We start from the raw sequence: 21,832 nt of genomic DNA, 5'->3' as shown, positions 1-21,832 counted from the left end.
ATTTATTTATTTTTTTGCCATCCTGATCTATTGCTAGAGGCAATACATTCCTCATGAATGACAGCTCTAGGTGAAGGATAATAGAGACTAGTGGAGGAGGCTATACCAATAGAAAGATCGGAGCTGTCCCAGAAGCCTTCTGCTCATCTTCCGTGACTTTGGGCAGAAAACAAACTTTAGGCAGAGAACGATCCTGTGTTTCAGCCTGATTTTTACCTGCCAACAATCTGATTGCAATACTAGAAACCCGGGTGAAGCAACAGCTGTTTATTAAGATGCTCCTGGTAAAAGTCCCTCATCGTCTAATTTTTTCTTTTTTAATACCCCTGCTGCTGCAAATTCCACTACTGACAGGAAGCCAACCTGACCAAGCACATTCAGTATTACCTCCTTGTCTTGATGTCATTCTTACTGAGGCCAAATTCTCCCCTGAAGTGTATGTCTGGGGTTCTAACAGCACGAAGCTTAATTTTATTTTTCCTGATCTTTAAGTTCCATTTAGCATCTCTGAAAAGGCCACTGCTGGGTAGAAATGTCATCTTTCTCTCTCACTGTTTGAAAGAAATCTTCTCACCTCTTCTCTGATGCGCAGTATCACAAACTCTTAGAAACTCGATTGCAATTTGATTTAGTAGCTGGTGTTCCCTCCCCCACCAGCAGGGGAGCATCGCGTCTTCCCACTTCCTAGTGGAAGTTCCTCAAAGACCGGAAGACCAGCTGTGATCTAAGCATCTAGCCGTGGACACAGATACCTCCTGGCGTTGTTTTACAATAAGGGGCCACATGCAACTCTTCCAAGTTGAGCTCCAGTTCATTTCCTTGCAGGCATAACTCTAGGACAGAGTGGCAGGTGCCCATCAAGACAGGAAACTGAGGCATAGGTGAGATAATGAATCCTGTAGTTTACCATGGCACAGAGCCGAGTCTCTAATCCTGTCCTCTGATTCCATGCTGGATCTGAGATAACAGACTTGTATTTAGAGTAAATTCAGTATTTTCAGTTTTTTTGGTTTTTGTTTTTGTTTTTGTTTTTTTGTTTTTGTTTTGTTTTGTTTGTTTTTTTTGTTGAGACAGAGTCTTGCTCTGTCGCACAGGCTAGGGTGCAGCGGCACAATCTTGGCTCACTGCAGCCTCCACCTCCTCAGTCCAAGCAATTATCCTGCCTCAGCCTCCCAAGTAGCTGGGACTACAGGTACGCACCACCACGCCTGCCTAATTTTTGTATTTTTAGTAGAGACAGGGTTTCACCATGTTGGCCAGGCTGGTCTCGAACTCCTGACCTCAAATGATCCGCCCACCTCAGCCTCCCGAAGTGCTGGGATTGCAGGCGTGAGCCACCGTGCGCCCAGCCTGGTTCTGGACTGTTGGCTTTTAACTTCTGGCATCGAGGAGTGCCCCTGTCCCCCACAGGCTGCTCCCTCCTGATGTGTCACCATCCTCTGCCCACTGGAGGGGTCGTGTGTGAAGGACAGAGAGGAGAGGCCACACAGACATCCATGGATGTGAACAAAGCACCCTGAACGTGGGTGTCCTGGGAGGGTGAGGGCTTCACCGTTTCCTCCACCCTCTCGGCAGAAACTGCTTCTTGGCACATCCTCGGGACTCGGGAAGGGGAAAATTCTTCTCTATTTCAGAAGAGCATGAAGATTGATTACCGCGAACCCCACACCCACAAGACAGCTGCTGTCTTAGTTTTCAGTCCACTTGGTTACGCCTTGTTCTTCTCTCTTCTTTGGTAAGGAAAATGGGCAGTTTAATTGTTTTTAAAACAAGATGAAAGGTTTCTGAAACTCTTTTTTTGTTTTTTTTTGAAGTCTCCCGAGTCTTTCCGTTTGCCAGGAATACTTGCTCTAAATCAATATGAAGTAGCTTGGTTTATGGAAGACGTTTCCCGCAAAGCGGAATTTTCCATAAGTGGGCTGGTGGTGAGTCTCACGGTAGTAAATCCAATTATTTTGAATTCTCAACCTAGTTTTATAAAGAGCATGAGTTAATTGTGGTCTCTGCGAAGGACCACATCTGTCCACGGAGGTCTCTGATGGCTCCTGGGACACTCTAGTGAGGCTGAGTGGTTTACATGGAGCTTGACTTTTATTTACTGGTATAAACTTAATAAGTCGATGGGATACTCTTGTCAGGAATAGCAAAGAAAGCTGAGTTAATAGCACCCAAGATCTGACCAGGAGGAGGTTCTGAGAGATCGTGTAACAAAGTATTTCTTTCTGCCCTTTACTCCTAAACCGGGTAGTCCCGAACTTCCTTGGGGAAAAGTTTTTTTTTGTGGTTTTTTTTTTTTTTGAGACGGAGTTTCACTCTTGTTGCCCAGGCTGCAGTGCAATGGCAGTGTTGGTTCACCGCAACCTCCACCTCCCAGGTTCAAGCGATTCTCTTGCCTCAGCCTCCAGAGTAGCTGGAATTACAGGCACCCTCCACCATGTCCAGCTAATTTTTGTATTTTTAGTAGAGACAGTATTTCACCATGTTGGTCAGGCTGGTCTCGAACTCCTGACCTCAGGTGATTCACCCTCCTCGGCCTCCCAAAGTGCTGGAATTACAGGTGTGAGCCACAGCGCCTGGCAGAGAAAAGGTCTTAAAGGGAGAGTAATGTGAGGTACAAACACATTCACACACTGAGAGTTAGGGTGAATTCTGCCTCCTTTCTCCTCAAAGGTCCTGTATGAAATCATGTGTTCGTGGAAAGGTATCTGGCAACTGCTCGTGCTTTTACCTAATACAGGTACTTGCCAGTTGGCAATAGCTTCCATTCCCATATTCATTTGTTCCCCGTCCCCGCCCGTCCTGTGTTATTTTTTCTTGTACCTACTCACCAAAAATATTTCAGGCAGCAAAGTTGACTTGTAGCCCAGTTGTGTGGAATTTGGAAGACATTTTTCTGCAGAAATAATGGTGTGTGGCAACTAGGTTGGGTTCAGTTGAATCAACAAGTGCCGACCAATCAGGACGTACAGAGATGAGAGCTCTGGCCTGCCCTCCAGCAGCGTGAAGTCTGATTTGACAGTGGGATTTATGCATCTGTAAAGGGACACTGGAGGTACAGAGGGAGTCACAGGAGGCCATTGTGTTACAGGATTGTGGTAATGCACCTGGGAACCCACCCGTTGTGCCCAATGTGTGTCAACTGAGTACAGCCGCCCCCATGCTAACCCCACTCTCTGCAGCTCCAAAATGCTGGCTTTGGGCAAGCCTAAGTGATGTCCTGAAGGCTGGACCTGCCGACTGGCTTGTGTAGGTCCCTTTCAATACCTCCTGGGGAGTGGGTTTCCCTACAGCCACTGACAGAGCCCCCAGGGACTTTGCCTTGTCATTTGAGAGGATGTCCCTTCTGTCATGGCTGGGCCAGAAGAATAGGCCCTTTCCTGCTTTTTATGGAGGCTGGGGACCATCTTACACAAGCCATGGAGCCTTTCAGCGACTACCTGTCTTTGTCAGTAGCTCCAAATAAGCAAGAACTCAAAGCATCCCTCTTGCAGGAGGCGTGGGAGCAGCAAGGAGTCATTATCAGGTTCCCCTATCACACTTGAGTTCTGGTGCTTATGATTAGAAGAGAATGCTATTTTTCCTTGACTAGAAGCTGTCGGGTATCTCCAGGCAGCTTTGGCCAGGAGATGGAACTGTGGCTGCATAGTTCAGAGCCCTCATCACTTTCCGAGGCCCCAGAGGGACTGTGCTCAGCACCTCCTGGGTGTGGAAGCTCGTTGGTCTTCTGCAAGTTTGTAAGTTGGACGCTGTGATTTTTTGGAATTACAACAGAGTTCCTGCCACGCGGCGTTAAGTCTGGTAACATAATACTGGACAGTTCGACTGATTCTCAGTCAGGAAAACTGGCGTCTGAAAAGATCAGAGTGAGAAGTGGACTCTCTCAGGGCTATGTGCCTCACCACAGCTGAAATAGGAAAATGGGTGGGTGGGGGGCTATGCCAGAAAGGCCAGGTGAATTCAGCAAGTTGGTGAAACAGTACAGCCGACTGCCGATCGCAGGAGGCGAGCAGGAGAGAAAATATCCTCTTGGATCTCCACAGTTTGGCCACCATATCAAATTGTCAGGAGGGTTTTGAAAATTGCCTGAGAATGTTATCTTTTCCATGAATTTCTGTGAGATGAAAAATAGCTATTTGAAGTGATCTTGGTGGGCTTTTTCAAACAATGTTTCAAAGGACCCTTGATTCCAGCAATCACAAGTGAAATTAGAATTTAGGCTATGGGTGTGTGTGCCATTTTGCAATTTTAAAAATATTTCATGTTGGTGGAAATGTTATTTCCAAATCAATTTGCTTTGTCTTGTTTGCTGGGTGACATGACACTTCTATCTTCACCCCCTGAGTTTGTTTCCAAGCACAATTAAGACGGTCACCAGAAGACAAATAGTTTACCCACCTCTCATTGGCTAAAAAATATTTGTATTTTGTTGGTCGATATAACACAGATAAGACACAACACCAAAAAGTGCAAGAAATGTACATTCTTGTTCAAATTCTTGACACAAATATGTACATTTCCATCGCCAGTATTGTCATCCTGATATTTACTAGTTTATAATTTAGAACTTTTCCCCCATAACAACCATGGTGTTATCCAAAGCAGAAATCTTATTTATTTATTTATTTATTTATTTTAGAGACAGGATCTCACTCTGTTACCCAGGCTGGAGTGCAATGGTGCAGTCATAGCTCACTGCAGCCTCCAACTCTGGGTTCAAGTGATCCTCCTGCCTTAGCCTCCCAAAATGCTGGATTATAGACATGAGCCACTACATGTGGCCCAGGAATCTTTTCTTAACCATATGCTTTATGTCATAAACTTTACCATTTAAGCAGAGTCTCGTGTTCTAAAAATGTTTTAAGTGTAGTCTGTGGCTTCAAGAATCTAAACATATCGGCCAGGCATGGTGGCTCACGCCTGTAATCCCAGCACTTTGGGAGGCCAAGGCAGGTGGATCACCTGAGGTCAGGAGTTAGAGACCAGCCTGGCTAACATGGTGAAACCCCTTCTCTACTAAAAATACAAAAAGTAGTCAGGCATGGTGGCACACATCTGTACTCCCAGCTGCTCGGGAGACTGAGACAGGAGAATTGCTGGCACCTGGGAGGCAGAGGTTGCAGTGAGTTGAGATCGTGCCATTGCACTCCAGCCTGGGTGACAGAATGGATTCCTTCTCAAAGAAAAAAAAAAAAAAGAAGAAGAAGAAGAATCATCTAAACATCTCAAGGAACCTCCAAGCATAAAAATTAGCCCCTTGCTTTTCCAGCCTGTACATGCCTTGCACAACGGCCCAGTGCGTTGACAGATTTGCCAGATTGAGGGTGAAATGTGTCCTGTGCCAGTTTCCCTTGATGTGTGGATTTCTAGAAAAAAACCATGTTCTTTATTCTTTCTTTTTCTGAACAATGGATCATGGCCAGTATGTTCCTCATTCTAACAGATGATGAAGACGAGGGGGAGGTTGTTCTTTTAAAGAATCCTGCCTCCCACCATCCACGATGCTGGAGAACTGTGAGCATAGGGCACTCATGAGAACACAGAGTCCGCACTTCCTAGGCGGGAAGCCTGCTCTGCAGTGGCTGTGGCCTCGTATTCCTGCTGTCTTCCTTGGCTAGGGCATCGGCCGGGTCTTTGCTCAGAGGCTGTGTAAGCAGCTGTTGGAGGCACCACAGCTTCGTTGTCTGTGCTCCTTTCTCATATGTCTGTTGCTTTGGGCTTCTTTCTTTACCCCATGTGTTTGTTTCCAAGCGCAGTTAAGGTCACCAGAAGACAAATAGTTTACCCATCTCTGGTTGGTGTGGTGGCTCACTCCTGTAATCCCAGCACTTTGGGAGGTCAAGGCGGGTGGATCAACAGGTCAGGAGTTCAAGACCACCCTGACCAACATGGTGAAACCCCCGTCTCTACTAAAAATACAAAAATTAGCTGGATGTGGTGGTGCATGCCTGTAATCCCAGCTACTTGGGAGGCTGAGGCAGGAGAATGGCTTGAATCCGGGAGGTGGAGGTTGCAGTGAGCTGAGATCACGTCACTGCACTCTAGCCTGGATGGCAGAGTGAGACTCCATCTCAAAAAAAATAATAATAATAATGTGTTTTGTTGGTTGATGTGACACAGAAAAGACACAACACCAAAAAGAACAAGAAATGTACATTCTTATTCAAATTCTTGACACAAATATGTAAATCTCCATCCCCAATATTGTCATCCTGACATTTACTTGTTAATAATTTAAAACTTTTCCCCCATAACAACCACGCTGTTATCCAAAGCAGAAACCTTTCATTTTCGTTTATGTATTTATTTTAGAGATGGGGCCTCACTCTGTTGCCTAGACTGGAGTGCAATGGCATGATCATAGCTCACTGCAGCCTCCAACTCTGAGCACCTGGCACAGGGCATGAGGTTGTGCCCTGAAGTTTGCCGTGAGCTCCCAGCACCTCTGTGCTGTTTGACATCTGGTTCTGTGGAGTGGCCAGGCCAGGCTGCCGCGCCATCTCGCTGAAGAGGTTTGCAGATTCTTGTGATCTGGAACCCAGTGCCTCCACCCCCAGCTTGGCTCTGCCCTCCTGACACACGCTGTCAGCTCTGCAGGAGGGGAAGCTGGTCCACCGTTGCTCTAGGAGCCTTCTCTGCCTCGTGGACACTTTCCATCAGGCCGCGAGGCCGGCCCTGGAGGGTCCTTGCAGATGTTGTTGCTTCTTACGCCTTCTGTGTTCGTTTGGCCACTGGGACCAGAGTGCCAGCGTGGGGAGAACATGCCTCCTACATCAGGAAGACATTAACTGTGGTAAATGGCACCCTTTTGTCAGTTCCCATAAGACAAGAGCCTTGAGAAATATACTCTTAGCAGTCACGGCAGAGTCAGCTATCGCCCAGCCATCCGAGGGCGGCCCCTCCCAGGTGTGAGTTTCCTCTGTAGTTTTGTCTCTCATTTTGCTGCCACGTTGAGGGTGAACAGAGTGAAGAAAGGATGTGCAGATTTATTTATTTTGCTCTTGTTTTGAAAAAATAACAATCTGATAGGAAGTCTGGGGGAGTTGGAGACTAAAGCCAGTGTGGAGGATTATCTGTGGAGCGCATCCCGCACTGCCATAAGCAGAGGCACTCAGCAGTGGTTTGTCTGCCTTCCTGTTCTTGCTCAGGAATATGTTTATTGTCAACAGGATGAAAGAGAGGATTTCCCAGTTCATTTTTCTACAAAAGAACTTTTCCTTTCCAAGTGTGTCCAACCCCCAGAGGACAGCTTTGAATGCGACCCAACACAAATTTGTAAATCTTCTTAAAACATTATGAGATTTTTTGGCGATTTTTGTTTTTTAGCTCATCAGCTATTATTAGTGTTAGTGTATTTTATGTGTGGCCCAACACAATTCTTCTTCTTCCATTGCGGCCCAGGGAAATGAAGATTGGACACCCATGTAAACCTCAACTGAAGATGCTCTCACCTTAGCAAACAGTATGTTTGAGTGAAAAGAGCTGGAACAAGGATCAGATTGAGCTGGTTTCAAATCTCAGCTCTTTCCTATCTAGCTGTGTGATGTGGGACAAGTTAATTAACCTCTCTGAGGCTCATTTTTCTGACCTATCAGGTGCCCATCATGATAGTTGTCAGAGTTCAAAGGATTGCAGTAGAAAACATTTAAAAATGACTCACCCAAGACCCAATTCATGGCAGTCACTTAATATAAGTGAAGTCTTTTCTGAAAAGAAGTTCGTGTAGATGCCACATTCCCACTGGGTAACATTGACTAACTTACCTGACCTCTCATACCTCTGCGTTCTCGCCTGTAATTTGGGAATAATAGTGATCATGCTACTAGCACTTCCCATCAACGATTGTTGGGGTGAGCGAGTTAATACATTATAAAAGAAGACCTAACTCAGCATCTAACAGGCACCTTCTCAGCTCTAGCTATTTTTCTCTATCCTTAAAAATTTGCAGGAAAGTCTATGCTAAAGACACTGCCATCAGATGTGTTTGGGGGAAAGGATATTTTACTCAGATTCACTGCCTCTTCTTATATTTATCTACTCTTTGTACTGACATATACTGAGTGTCAGCTATGCCAGATGCGGCTGGTTGCCAGAATGGGTGGGTAGCCAATGCTGGGCGATGGCCATAGGCGAGGAAGAGGGAGTCAGGATCAGTATAGAACAAGCCCCAAGGCCAGGAACAGGGAGTCAGGATCAGTATAGAACAAGCCCTAAGGCCAAGAACAGGGAGTCAGGATCGGTATAGAACAAGCCTCAAGGCCAGGAACAGGGAGTCAGGATCAGTATAGAACAAGCCCCAAGGCCAGGAAAAGAGAGAATCGGTATAGAACAAGCCCCAAGGCCAGGAACAGGGAGTTAGGATCAGTACAGAGCGAGTCCAAGCCCCCAGCATGGATAACTCTTGATGAAGAGTGCTTTAGAACCAAGAATGCAAGGTTGAATTGCAGTTTTCCTGTTTCACAGATGAGATGGGAAAATGCAGTGAGCATGCTGACGCCCTCCCCAAACCCTGGAGAAGGAATTAGGAGCAGGCCTGAAGCAGGATTTTCAGAGGGTTGGCCTCAACTCTGAGCTCCACGGCACCATTAGCTCCAGGAAGACCCAGGGAGGGGCTTCACCTTTATGACCCCACAGCACCCAGCAAGGCCCTACACAGAGGCCAGAAATGTTGCCTTGAGGTGACTTGAGGTGACGTCACAGACTCCAGACCCCAAAATAAGTATTTCTTTTTACATCAGGCTGATCTAAATTACAGTGCTTAGTACAGCACTGCCATAAAATAGCCATGTATTATGTGTTTGTTGACTGACTTGAGTTCCATCAGTAATCTTGCATCTCACACACACACACACACACACACACACACAAGCACACCCCTCTTCATTATGTTTTTATTTACATTCTTTAGATACTGTAGTGTCTTCATATTTCTTCTGTTGAGTGCAGTGACTCATTTCTATAATCCCAACATTTGGGGAGGCTGATGTGGGAGGATTGCTTGAGGCCAGGAGTTCAAGACCAGGCTAGGCAATATCAGAGACTTCATCTCCTAAAAGAAAAAAATTAGCCGGGCATGGTGGCATGCACCTGTGTTCCCAACTACTTAGGAAGCTGAGGTGGGAGATTTGCTGGAGCCCAGGAAGGAGGTCAAGACTTCAGGGAGCCATGATTGTGCCACTGTACCCCAGCCTGGGCAACAGAGCAAGACCCTATCTTCCTTCCTTTAAAAAAAAAAAAAAGAGCAAAAAAAATGGGTCAAGTCTCTCTACTCAGTTTTTATACTCACTGAAAGTTCAGGCCAAATAGCAGACCCCCAAAAACTGTCTTCAGTCTGAGGCATGTAAATTGTCAGGCTGTGTCTTTTCTTTGTCTTTCCACAGCTCCTGAAGTCCTCGCCCAGAAGCCTTACAGCAAAGCTGTTGACTGCTGGTCCATCGGGGTGATTGCCTATATCTTGTAAGTACCACCTGCTGCATTGGGTTCTTCCTCTACTGGCCATTTTTTGTTTGTCTGGCAAAATATACATGAAACAGAATTTACCATTTTTAAGGGTACAGTTTAAGGGTACAGTTCAGGGCTATGTTTAAGGGTACATTTCAGTGGCATTAAGTCCATTCACAGTGTTGCACAACCAACACTGCTGTTCACTTCCAGAACTTTTCCATCACCCCAAACTGAAACTGCACCCCTGACATAAAAACTCCTTTTCTCTTCTCCCCTAGCCCCTGGGAACTTCTGCACTACTTTCTGTCTCTATGAACTTGACTCTTCTGGGGACCTCATATAAGTGGAATCACACAGTGTCTGTCCTTTGATGTCAGGTGTATTTCACTTAGCAAAACATCTTCGAGGCCCATCTGTAGTGTAGCACGGGTCAGAATTTCCTTTCATTTTAAAAGCTGAGTAATACTCTGTTGTGTGGTTAGACCATGTTTTGTTTATCCCCTTGGTCCATTGATAGACATTTGGGTTGTTTCCACCTTTTGGCATCATGAATAATGCTGCTGTGAACACAGGTGTAGAAATACCTGTTTGAATCCCTGCTTTCACTTCTTTGGGGTTTCTGTCTGGAAGTGGAATTGCTGGGCCATGTGGTAGTTCTACATTGAATTTTTTAGGAGCCACCATACAGTTTTCTGTAGCAGCAGCACCAGCAATTTACATGCCCAGCAGCAAATACAAGGGTTCCAGTTTTGCCACATCTGCACCAACGGTTGCCATTTTCCTTTTTGTCGGTAATAGCCCCCAAATGGGTGTGAAGTGGTGTCTCATTGGGGTTTTCAATTTGCATATTTCTAATAGCTAATTAAGCCTCTTTTCATGTGCCACTTTGGCTTTTTAGTGGACACAAACCACTATGGAAATAGTACATCTCCCAAAGAAATCATCAGAAAAAAATGCAATGAAAATCTCAATTTAGCCTTTAGATTTTTCATTTCTTCTCAGACGTCTTATCTCCATAACCCAGGAAATGCAATTCTAGGCCATAGGCTTGTTGCAGTTATTTCAGGATCATCAGTTTTGTTTCTTATTTGTTTTATTTGTTTTGCTTAAGTCTACTGTAAAGTTATTTTTAAATTACAATTTCTTTTAGAAGTTATACTTTCAAACACTTATTATGGAACATACTTTTAGGGTAGGCTTAGGCCAACTTGTTTCTGCAATTGCTAGGAAATGAATTTCCCCATTTCATCATCCCCAAGGAGGGAGCATTTCCTTGCAGAAAGAGCCCCCTGCACACAATGAGAGACTGCAGGGGATGGTGACTGGAGAAAGTTCTGGCAGTGTGTGGCATCCTCTCCTCCTCCAGGAATGCTGGAAACATCCCTCCACCACCACCACATTGGCTCTGGTGCAGCATCTGAGCAGCAGATGGCCTTTTCTCCAGCATTCAAGTGGGCTGCGTTTGTAGTTTAGTGTGAGTTTAGGTAACAGTGCCTGTAGATTCTTGCCATTATCACAGGAGAATTTCATCCATTGTGATATACCTGGCCTAAAGGACTCTCCTTTATGGAAATTGGCAAAGGGCCGATTCGTCTGAGCTTTAAAACTAACATATTGCACTTACAGAATGCTTTCCCTTTCAAAGGACATTGATCACCTTTTGCAGTTTTATCCTTTTGAGGTGTGTTTCACACCCTTTTGAGAATCTAATGAAAGTTGTGGATCCTATCCCCTAATAAGATCACATGTGCACGCACACATACGCACACAACACACACACACACAACACATGCACACACAAAACAAAACACACACATACACACGCACACACACAACACACGTGCGCACACACCACGCACACATGCGCACGCAACGCACACCACACGCAACACACACCACACATGCACACGCACAACACACACATGCACATACAAAACACACACACCACACACACATTCACACCATACACACACAACGCGCACACACACAACACACCACACGCACACACACGCACACAACACACATGCATGTATGCACACACATGCACATGCATACACACGCGCACACACAAAACACACACACACACAAAACACACACACGCGCACACACAACACACACACAAAACACGCGCACACACACACACGCACACACATGCACACGCACGCACATGCCCACACATGCGTGCGCACACACACACCCACACACATGCACGCGCTCACACACACACACACACAATTTTGCATACCATTTTCTCGGGGGATGTGGTCATTGTCCTGGTAAGCAGACACTGGACAGGAGCCCCATGTTATTCACCCTGGCTCTAAGTCCTCAGTTAGAAATCTTATCAGAGGTCCTGCCTCACCCAGCTTAACTATGGAAGGCTTAAGGAAATAAATGCTAGGCCATTCTTCCTGCAGAGAACTGAAGCTAGTATCAGTCATCTAGAGAAACCTTCCCTGGGGCTGGGGAAAGTAGCCCTTTTTCTGACCTTCTGGTTATTTGTTCCTTTATGTCTATCTGAACGTTGAACCACGAGTTGGTCTGCATGAATGTCTGTGGACTCCCTTTGAGTTTGTTTGTATAATTATTTCCCTGAAGTCACAGCCGTGGGAGTGGGGCATTGGTACAGCTCTGGGAAGGCACATATTGACAGATATTGGCAGATGTTTTGACTGGGACACGCAATTTAAAACTGAGCAATGATGTCTTAGTCAGATCAGGCTGCTACAAAAATATGCCACGTGGTTTAAACAACAGATATTTATTTCTCACAGTCTGGAGGCTGAAAGTCCAAGATCAAGGTATCAACCAATTCTTTCCTGGTTAGGGCTTTTTTCCTGACTTGCAGACAGCCACCTTCTTGCTGTGGCCTCACATGCTGTAGAGAAAGTACAGAAGAGCAAGCTCTCTGGTATCTTTCCTAAACCAGTCACTGGCAAAGAAAACAGGATCATGATGGTTGGCCAAGTGGAGCAGTTGACAGTGGGGAGAAGCCTTGAGTGAAAGCAGCGTTCTTCTAGGCAACTAACCACGTCTGCCATGGACCATAGGTAGGATGACGTTGGAAAGAGGGCCAGCATGGCTAAAGATAGTATCAAGACAGGACATCAGAAGGTGACATGCAAGAAGTAACCTAGTGCCAGAACAAAGAGAGACTGGGTAAAAGTTTGGATTTTAACCTAAGGGCATTGGGAAGGGTTTTGAGCAGTGTTGTGATCCAATCTGATTCACATTCAAGTATTATTCCAGCCACTCTGAAGAAAGCATTGGAAGGAAAATGTGGAAGGTGAAGATTGAGTGGGAAGCTCTGGGCAGAGGAGTGGTGAGAGGTGCTTCTCCTGGGGAGGCAGTGATTATGGAGAGAGTGGTGGAGAGATCTCAGATTTATTTTGGGTGTGGAGAATGAAGGAGAGGGAGTCTTTAAGTCTCAATCCAAGGAGTTGGCTTAAATAACTGTGTTGATGGTTAAGAAAAAAGAGAGAGGAATGGAAGAGGAGCCGATTTAGGAGGGTGGGTGAGATCAATAGTTTGGTTTTGGATACGTTAAGCTTGAGACCCTTGGGAGATACCCACTGAGTAGTGTATGCATGTGTGGTGTTCAGGAAAGTTCTGGGATAGAGATACTGGCACGTACTTCTGAGTATGATTTGACAAGCGGTGCACCCAAACCCTTATGATTTCCATATACATTGCAGTATTTGCCAGGGTTCAAGTGTAGTATTAAGCAAACACATGCCATATTTCTTTGAGTATAAATTTGGTAAGTTTCCACTTGATGGTTTCCTGGTCACACTAGCTTTGCCCCAGAGACTAGTCCCAGATCAATTTCATGACTGTGTCAGATTTCAAGATGGCAGCCTGGGCTTCTGTTTTTCCAGGTGCCTTCTAGAGCTCTGTGAGTCCCAAGCAGAGAATGAATGGACTCTTGGCATCTCAGTTGTATTCTGTAAGATGTTCAGACTCCTATGGGTGATAGGTCAAATCCTGGGTATGATTGAGTACATAACACGGCTGTACTTGGAGAACCACCAGCCTCAACTTTATTTTCAGTAGATTAATCTCCTTACAAATTCATCTTTTCTCACCATACAGATGGTTGGTACTCTGTTGAGAGGCATCGAGTCTGTATCATCTTTCCATGTTTCACCCTTTGCACGGTGCCTGGAATAGAGAAGGCAATTAATAAATGCTGGTTGTTGACACTAAGAATGATAAGTTTGTGGCTGGGGGTCTGATGTACAGGGAGGCCCGTGCATAGCTATGGTAGGTCACAGAATGCAATGGTCACTGAGGACAAGGAAAAGCACCATCAAGGTGGGTCTGGAAGGTTGGATAAGCAGAGAGATAAGAGCATCAGATAGGACGGGGAGGGAGGCAAGGACCAGAGCAAAGTGCTGTTGCCTGTGTGAGGGCTCATGAAACTATCCTCTGACCATTCTGTAGCCTGAGTTTGTGTCGATGTCAGAGGTAGGCACTGGATTTAAGCAGCGTTAGACATCAGAACTCGTGTGTCTCATTCTCAGACTCTTTCTCCTTCCCTTGGGTCCTCCATGCATGGTCTCCCATTCCCATCTAAAGACTTACGCACCAGGCCACTGAGCGGTCCATGACCAACAGGCAGCATGCCAGGGAGGCCGCCTCCCCTGGGGAAGGCACGGAGCACCTCATTCTTCCCAGCTGCTGTAATGGAAAAGAGGTCAGCCCCTGCAGTGTTTTGGAGCGTAGCACTCTTATTTTTGTTTGATAAACCTGTCATGCTGAGATATCAGACTGCAGCCAAAGTGGCCGTGACAGGCCACGGCACCAAGTTTTCTCCTCTTGCACGCCATGTAAACATTCCTCCTTTTGCTGGTGTGTGCACTTGATAAATTGGCCCTCTTTTGGTCTCCATTTATCTACTATTCATCATTTGGAAGGAGAAATATTTTTTCCTACCAAGGACACTCATTTTTAAAAACTCATGTGATGGGTTCTTATCCTGCCAGGAATCTTGCTTTGGGGATTAGGACTTGCAAAAAACATCTTTGCTCAAATAGCTTATGTTGCTGGGAAGGACTGAGGATGGCGTGGGTTGGGCTTTGTGATAAGCGTGTTGTGTCCAGTGCGACAGGCTTGGCTCAGCCAAGATAGCATAAGGTCCAAGGCACAAATTTCCTCAATCAAGATGAACCTCAGCATCTCACAGGTCAGTCTTGATTTTGTGATAACATATAGCCCGTCTTTCTTCTCAGAACTTGAAGAATACTCATTTTTTGTAATGATTATTTAATGATCACTTGCCTAAATTATGTTCAAGGATGCTGTGTATTGTGAGGAGACACCGTGAATGTGGGCTAACAGTGGAGAAGGATCCTAAAGAGATTCCCACTCCCAAATTGGAACAGGCATTTCAGAGGCACAGGAGCAGGCTGGACAGGTGGGCTGAACTTGGCCATGGGTGGGGAGACCTCAGACCTCTCTGCCTAGAAGAAACTCTAGGCAAAACCTTGATGGTACCCCGCTTTCTCATTGCTCCACATTGCTCACTTTTTAAAATTTGCTCACATAAATGTCGATTTGCCTGTACATGCAGCTGAATTAGCTTTGGAAGAATTGAACAGGGAAGGCCTCGTCTGCATGCTTATATCCGTGTTCTGAAACAAAAGATGATCCTCGCCAACGCAGTTCCCATCCCTTTGAGCAATTGACAGCTGATCTTGATGGAATACATATGTTCCAAGGAGAACTTGAGCCCAAGCATCCCCCGAGAATGCAACATGGTCACCGAGCCCCAGCCCCAAGCCCTGGGGGGTCGTGATGGCTGTTACTCCTATCAGTATGAGGAGTGCTGACTTTAGTAGGGACTGTTCACTGACATGGCCAGCGGGCAACAGTCACTTGGCTATGTTCATGAGCTTTGTGAGGTGGGGCACGGTGCCTCATTCAGGCCACTGTGGGCCCATGGTCTGGATTTTGGCTTTAGAAATTTGGAAACTCAGTTTGATCTGTTTGTTCATCTTGTTCAGACATCTTTGTGAATTGATTCACAGTAACTAGACTCAGGAAAAAAAAAAAGACTGGACTGTCCGTTGACTAAATCATAATGCAGTTTGTGCTTCACAAGGTAATTGGATATGCGTGTCAACAAACAAACATGTTCTCTCCCCTGTAGGAAACGCTCCGTGAGAAATCAAATGAAAAGCAGAAGCTTTCTTTCTTTTGGAACAGGGTATCAGAGCAGTGGAGGCGGGTGGCCTTAGATACGTTCATGAAGCCTGTGCTGGTCTCCAGGCCACCTTCTCCACAGAAGGATGATTCCGCTGAGCAGCTCTTTCTATTATTATGGCTGGTGAGCACAGCTGACCAGTTCTTGTTTTTTGTTTTTTTGTTTTTGTTTTTTTTTTAGAGACAGGGTCTTGCTTTGTCACCCAGGCTGGAGTGCAGTGGCGCAATCATAGCTCACTGCAGCCTTGACCTCCTGGGCTCAAGTCATCTTCCCACCTCGGCCTCGGAGAAGCTGGGACCATAGGAGTGTGCCATTATGCCCAGCTAATTCAAAACAAAACAAAACATAGAGACAGGGTCTCACTATGTTGCCCAGGCTAGTCTTGAACTCCTGGCCTCAAGTAATCCTCCCAAAGTGCTGGCATTACAGGTGTGAGTCACCGTGCCCAGCCCCTACTGACCAGTTCTTATGACCCCTCCTTTCTTCTGCTTCAAAGACCAGCCACCGGCCACCCACCCTTTCCCATGATCATTCCCGCATCGTTGTTTGATTTCAGCAGGCATTGATTGTTTGTTATGATTCCCGGGTGACCGATTTTAGTTCATGGATTGCATTTCGGTTTGGCTGCTTTCCAAGGGTTTTCAGAAAGGACCTCGTCTCCCCGTCATGTTCTCTGCCGGGTACATCCTGGGGATGGCTAAATGCCACCTGTAGGTTGTGACTCCCTGCAGCTTTAGTTGGAGACAGAAGTTGGGCCATATTTCAGCTTTGTTAAGCTGAGGCAAGGGACTTGAGTCATTGTCTGTGACAGTTGGTTTACTCTACCTCTAACCCCTCAAAATACTCTGGTGTCAAAGAGCAGGTGCAGGAGGCACACAACAGTGATGGGGGAAACTTCACAAGCAGTGCAGTTGAGGGAAATCGGGCATTTAGATGGTGAGGAGAGCAGCTCCCTGCCAGTGACCTCAGGCTGTGTGGAATGCACCAACTTCTGTGGTTTTACCTTCAAAGGCCGTGAGGTAGAAAGGGCACCACAGAGCGAGAGGTCGGAAGGTTGTGACTCACAGTCATCACTTTTGTGCCCTGAATGGCGTGGCTTCACGCCAGACGGAGAAACATTTTACTTCCTGTGCCCTCTTGTTTTCATCTTAGCCCCATCTCCTAGAAGCCGTCATTTACATAGCAGCTAAATGCTCTGGGATATTTAGCCTGAAGAATGGAAGGCAGGAGATTGACATCCATTCACTTAACTCACATTTATCGAGCCTAAAATGTGTCAGGCAGGTTGATGGGGATGCAGAGATGGATTTATCACCGGCCTGGCCTAGGAGGCACTTACTGTCTGCTGGAGGTGACAGACAGTAAACAGATAAATTACAGTCTAGTCTTCCAGCTGTCTGAAATGGGAGGGAGGTGGTGGGCAGCTCTTAGAACAGAGCCAGGACTCTGCTCTGCCTGAGGAAGCCTTCCCAGGACAGGTGACAGTGACCTGGGTTTGGAAAAATGGGTGAGAATCTGCCAGGAGAGAGGTAGTCCAGGCCGAGGGAAGCGCTCTGTCTTCAGTATCTGCCTAGAGAGATTGATGGTTCTATCCTCTCAAGACCCAGTTATCTGAAAATAAAAAGTGCTGTTTGTGTATGAGAAAAGAGGTGCCATTCAATTAGAAACATAGTGTTTAAAATAGAGTTTGAAGGACTTGATCGAGCTTTGAAATTTTAATATCTCAAACTTGGGGATGGGGAAAATATAATCTCTGAATTATCAGGATTTTTTCATTCCCCTAGCAGGATACTGTGCACACGGAAGAATCAGGGGCTCTTTATTATGGTTTTAAGTATGTGTTGGATTTGCATAGCAGCAGCACTCAGCAGGACAGGGGCAGGGCATAGACGGTGAAAAGAACAAAGAACATGCACAGGGGAAAATGCCCAGCTCCACGGTGGGTGGCACGATAGCAAGCAGGTAGATTCGGGCCCCATTTGTGACGAAGAGAGCAGGGATGGAGGCTGGGAGGGGAGGGATTCCACCGCACACCAGCAAGTCAGGGAAACCCTGGAGGACATGGGTGGGAGGATCCTTGGAAGAGTTGATCAGAAGCCCATGACTCAACGCAACACCGTATAATGTGGTGCACGGTGCCACCTTCCCGCGTCTGGTCTCCTTGCCGTCCACGTTCCAAGGGCTTATTTTCTAGACCATCTCAGAAGTGCATTGTGAGCATTCAGCGAAGAGGACACGCCGAAAGTGCAGTGCAAGGCCTCAGCCAGTGGGATGGAGGGAGCAAGACATTGCCCAGGTGCCATTGTCAGCCTATGCAGATGCGTAACTGCTTACCCATCCAAACTGGGAGGCAGGGAGGGAAAGAGGGAGAAAAAGGAGAGAAGGAAGGAAGCCAGGGAGGGAGGAAGGAAGAGCCTAACCACCAAGTAAGCAAAGTCAAGCTGCAGAAATCAAACTTGGAAATCCTCCATGCGTTCCGCATCATTGGTTAGCACTTGGTGCTAATCGCCTCCAGATTGGATGTCTGCAGTCTTCGTGCTTTGGTGTGAAATCCACCCCTCATGAGAACTAACTCATCTGCTTTGTCCCCGGTGTGCACTCAGTTTCACTGTTAGCATGAGCTGCGCTGAAAGTGGTTTTTTCCCAACTTCCTGCAGATGTGTTTTGCCCTTTAGGAGGAGGCTGGTGCTCTGCACAAATGCCCCGCGCTTTCTTGAGGTGGTGTCCATTTGACTAATGCAGGAATCAAAACGTGGATTTTGCTGCTCGCTAGTCATGCTTAGAGATGTATTTTGTTCTCCCTCCCCTCCTCCCTGCCACTGTTCAATTTCAGTCGTGCATAAACTTTCTAAGGAATGGGTTTCCTTTTTCCTCTCCAGTATTCTCTTTCCTTTTTCCCCTAAATCTTTTCCTAATCTGCTTACTCCTTCTCAGTTTGCAAGACATTATCTAAATCTCAGGGGGTGCAGCAGGCATTTATCCCCCTTGCATTTTCATCACCAGTACTTTGCTGGAGTCACCCTCTGCATGGTTTAATACGTGAACCATTCCTAGTTTCCCCGGCCTGCTCTCTTGTAAGTTTGCAAGGAGAAAGCTCTGGAAATGCACACAGTCAAATATACGGTTACTGAAATAATTGGATTACATTTTTATAATGATTCAGGTCTCATTGGCCTTTAAATGTTATAAATCCAAATAATATGCTGAAACCTGTTTTGATTACTAAGTCGGCCTTGCAAATAAGTACAAAAGATTTATCAGCTTTTAAAAGCTTTGCTTTATTTTATTATTTCTTAAAGTCTGTCATATTATACAGAGTAAGATTAATACAATTCAGATTTCTTCCTACAGGGTGCAGACATTCATTCAATAAATATTTGTTAAATATTGACCGAGTGCCAAGGCAGAGGACAGACAATGGCCACCCAGTGGTCGCTACATGTGGACACACTCTGATGTCCAAAGGAGCGATGCCCAGAGTGGATTGATTTTGCTTGTGTGTTTTTCAGACCCCTATTGGGCCTAGGTTGGCCTTGAAGCCTGCCTAGTGTGTAATATACCTGGGGATTTGTTGTTTCGGTCATTTTTATGGCAGCTTGGCCTCACTGTATAAAAAATATTCCTTAACAAATATGCCTTTGAGCAAGCGTTCTCAGGAAAGCTAGAGCTGTTCTTAGAATTGAGGGTTCCTTGGCTAAGTGTTCAGAAATACTGGCATACAAAGATCAGACTTCTAAAGCAGGTCGAGTGCATTCTGTCATCATGTTCATAATACAGCGCTCAGAATAATGACCAGAGGCAGCGTCTCTCTCTGTCCCTTCCGTAACGGCTTAGAAGGTTCTGTCAGGGTGTACGGTTGTTAGTGGGTGGTTCTGAGATGTTGCCCAAAATTTTAAAATATGTTGCTTCGTTTTGATGGGTAGAGTGTGGGACATTGGGGTAAGTCCTCAGGGCTCATCTGCTCCTCTCTCCACCTCAACATTGCTCTTCCCCATGCTGTGCGGCTGCCCTTGCACTTCAGCGTCTTTCAGCTGGAGGAACCTGAGAAGGAGGAGATGGAGTTGGGATAAAAAGGAGAACAGGGGGATAAGGGTGTGGGAATCAGCATTTAATGATCACTATGTCACTGTAACTTTCAGATGTTACATCTCTAGCATCGATCCATCCGTCCATCCATCCATATTTCTGTCTATCTAGCTATCTGTCTATCCATCCATCCATCCATCCATCCATCCATCCCATCCATCCATCTCATCCATCCGTCCATTCATCTCATCCATCCATCCATCCATCCATCTCATCCATCTATCCATCCATCCATCCCATCCATCCATCCCATCCATCCATCCATCTTTCTCATCCATCTGTCCAGTCATCTTTCTATCTGTCGTCTATCTGTCTATCCATTCATCCATCCATCCTTCCATCCATCCATCTTCTGTTTATCCATCCGTCCACCCATCCATCCATTCATGAATCCATTCATTCATCTTTCTATCTGTCATCTGTCTATCCATTCATCCATCCTTCCATCTATCTATCCATCCATCTCATCTATCTTCCTATCTATATCTATCTTCATTAACATTATCTATCATCTGTCTCTGTCTATATCTATCCATCACCTGTCTGTATATCTGTGTGTTTTATATATCATACATATTAGCATATGGAATACATGACATATGTTCCAATATTTATATAAGGTGGGTGTTGTTATCCCCATTCACAGAATAAACTGAACTCAGTGAGGGTGACTTTTTTTCCCAGTGTCACTCACACAGTTCCTGATGGAGCCAGGCTCCACACCTGTGTCTCCTTTCCTCTGACTTGCTGGCTGAGGAAAACTTTCCACACAAGGAAAAAGTCACCCTTTTTCCTTGAAAAAATCACTTCTATTCTCCTTCATGGCCTTTTCTTCCAGTTGGACTAAAACACAGAGTCCTGGGTTACCATTAACTGATGATTATTCAGTTATCAGTGTGAACTGTTGTGTTCAAATATTTTTTCAGAAAATAAAATAAGTCTCAGCACTTTCACAGGTGTTTAGAAAATTCACTTATATCTGTTAACTTTATTTCCCAATTTCTCCCAGTCAGCGAGGCACTCCTGTGCCCTGGCCGGCCTCACAGCCCTGCAAGGCCTCGCCAGAGGGAACTCTTTGCTTTTGTATCCTCTTGCAGCTTTGCATGGGAGCGTAGCACTGGAAAAAGGGTTCTCCGTCCTGTTGGGATTTGCTCAGTACAGACGCACCCTCGTTTTTCTCCAGGCCCTCTCTCCACAGACAGGGCCATCATGATCCTGGCCATTCTCCTCCCATCTGTCTTCAGGAACACAGACTGGGTAGAACATTCCACGTTGATTTTGGAACTGCAAGACCTCTGGGCTGTTCTTCATTTCTTTCTCTTTTTTTTTGAGACACAGTCTTGCTCTGTCACCCAGGCTGGAGTGCAGTGGCACGATCTCAGTTCAGTGCAACCTCTGCCTCCTAGGTTCAAGCAATTCTCCTGCCTCTCCTGAGTAGCTGGTATTACAGCCGCGCACCACCACGCCCAGCTAGTTTTTTGTATTTTTAGTAGAGACGGGATTTCACCATGTTGGCCAGGCCGGTCTTGAACTCCTGACCTCATGATCTGTCCACTGCGACCTCCCAAAGTGCTGGGATTACAGGCGTGAGCCACTGCACCCGGCCTGTTCGTCATTTCTTTGGCAGGTCACATGACCTTGTCTCTGGCTCTGTTTTCAAAAGTATAGTATAGAAAAATCGTGGCAGTCTGACTGCAGAGGTAGGTTCTGAAAGAGAACATGCAGATATGGTGTTTCCCCAGCTTTGCAGTGCTACATCTGGATGGAGGTCCCAAAGGTTAATATGACCTGGCTCTGGAGTTGCACAAATAGAGTAAAATTCTGTGCTGTCTCTTAGATGTAAGCAAGTGGTCTAATCTTTCATGCATTTACTTCCTCATCTGGAAATTGAAGATTGAAAAAGTTAGCTTAGAACTGCATTAAATGAGACAATAATATACGTAAATTGCATAACCCAGTGTCTGGCATGGTGACAGCTCCGTACATGGTAGCAGTGGTTATTAACATTTACAGGAGCCGGGCGCGGTGGCTCAAGCCTGTAATCCCAGCACTTTGGGAGGCCGAGACGGGCGGATCACAAGGTCAGGAGATCGAGACCAT

At 45.9% G+C, this 21,832-nt stretch overlaps 1 protein-coding gene across 1 annotated transcript in view; it reads left to right on the top strand.

The window, feature by feature from the left end:
* CAMK1D (calcium/calmodulin-dependent protein kinase ID) overlaps positions 1-21,832 on the top strand; it is a 328,012-nt gene that overhangs the window by 259,769 nt on the left and 46,411 nt on the right. Inside the window, exon 6 of the mRNA XM_011968146.1 lies at positions 9,378-9,453. Within this exon, the coding sequence (XP_011823536.1) occupies positions 9,378-9,453 (76 nt within the window). The remainder of the gene's footprint in view (positions 1-9,377; positions 9,454-21,832) is intronic.

The sequence above is a fragment of the Mandrillus leucophaeus genome, unplaced genomic scaffold (assembly GCF_000951045.1).
Source record: "Mandrillus leucophaeus isolate KB7577 unplaced genomic scaffold, Mleu.le_1.0 Scaffold83, whole genome shotgun sequence".
NCBI lineage: Eukaryota > Metazoa > Chordata > Mammalia > Primates > Cercopithecidae > Mandrillus > Mandrillus leucophaeus.
Note: the sequence above shows the minus strand (reverse complement) of the source record. Positions and strands in the feature narration are given on the sequence as shown.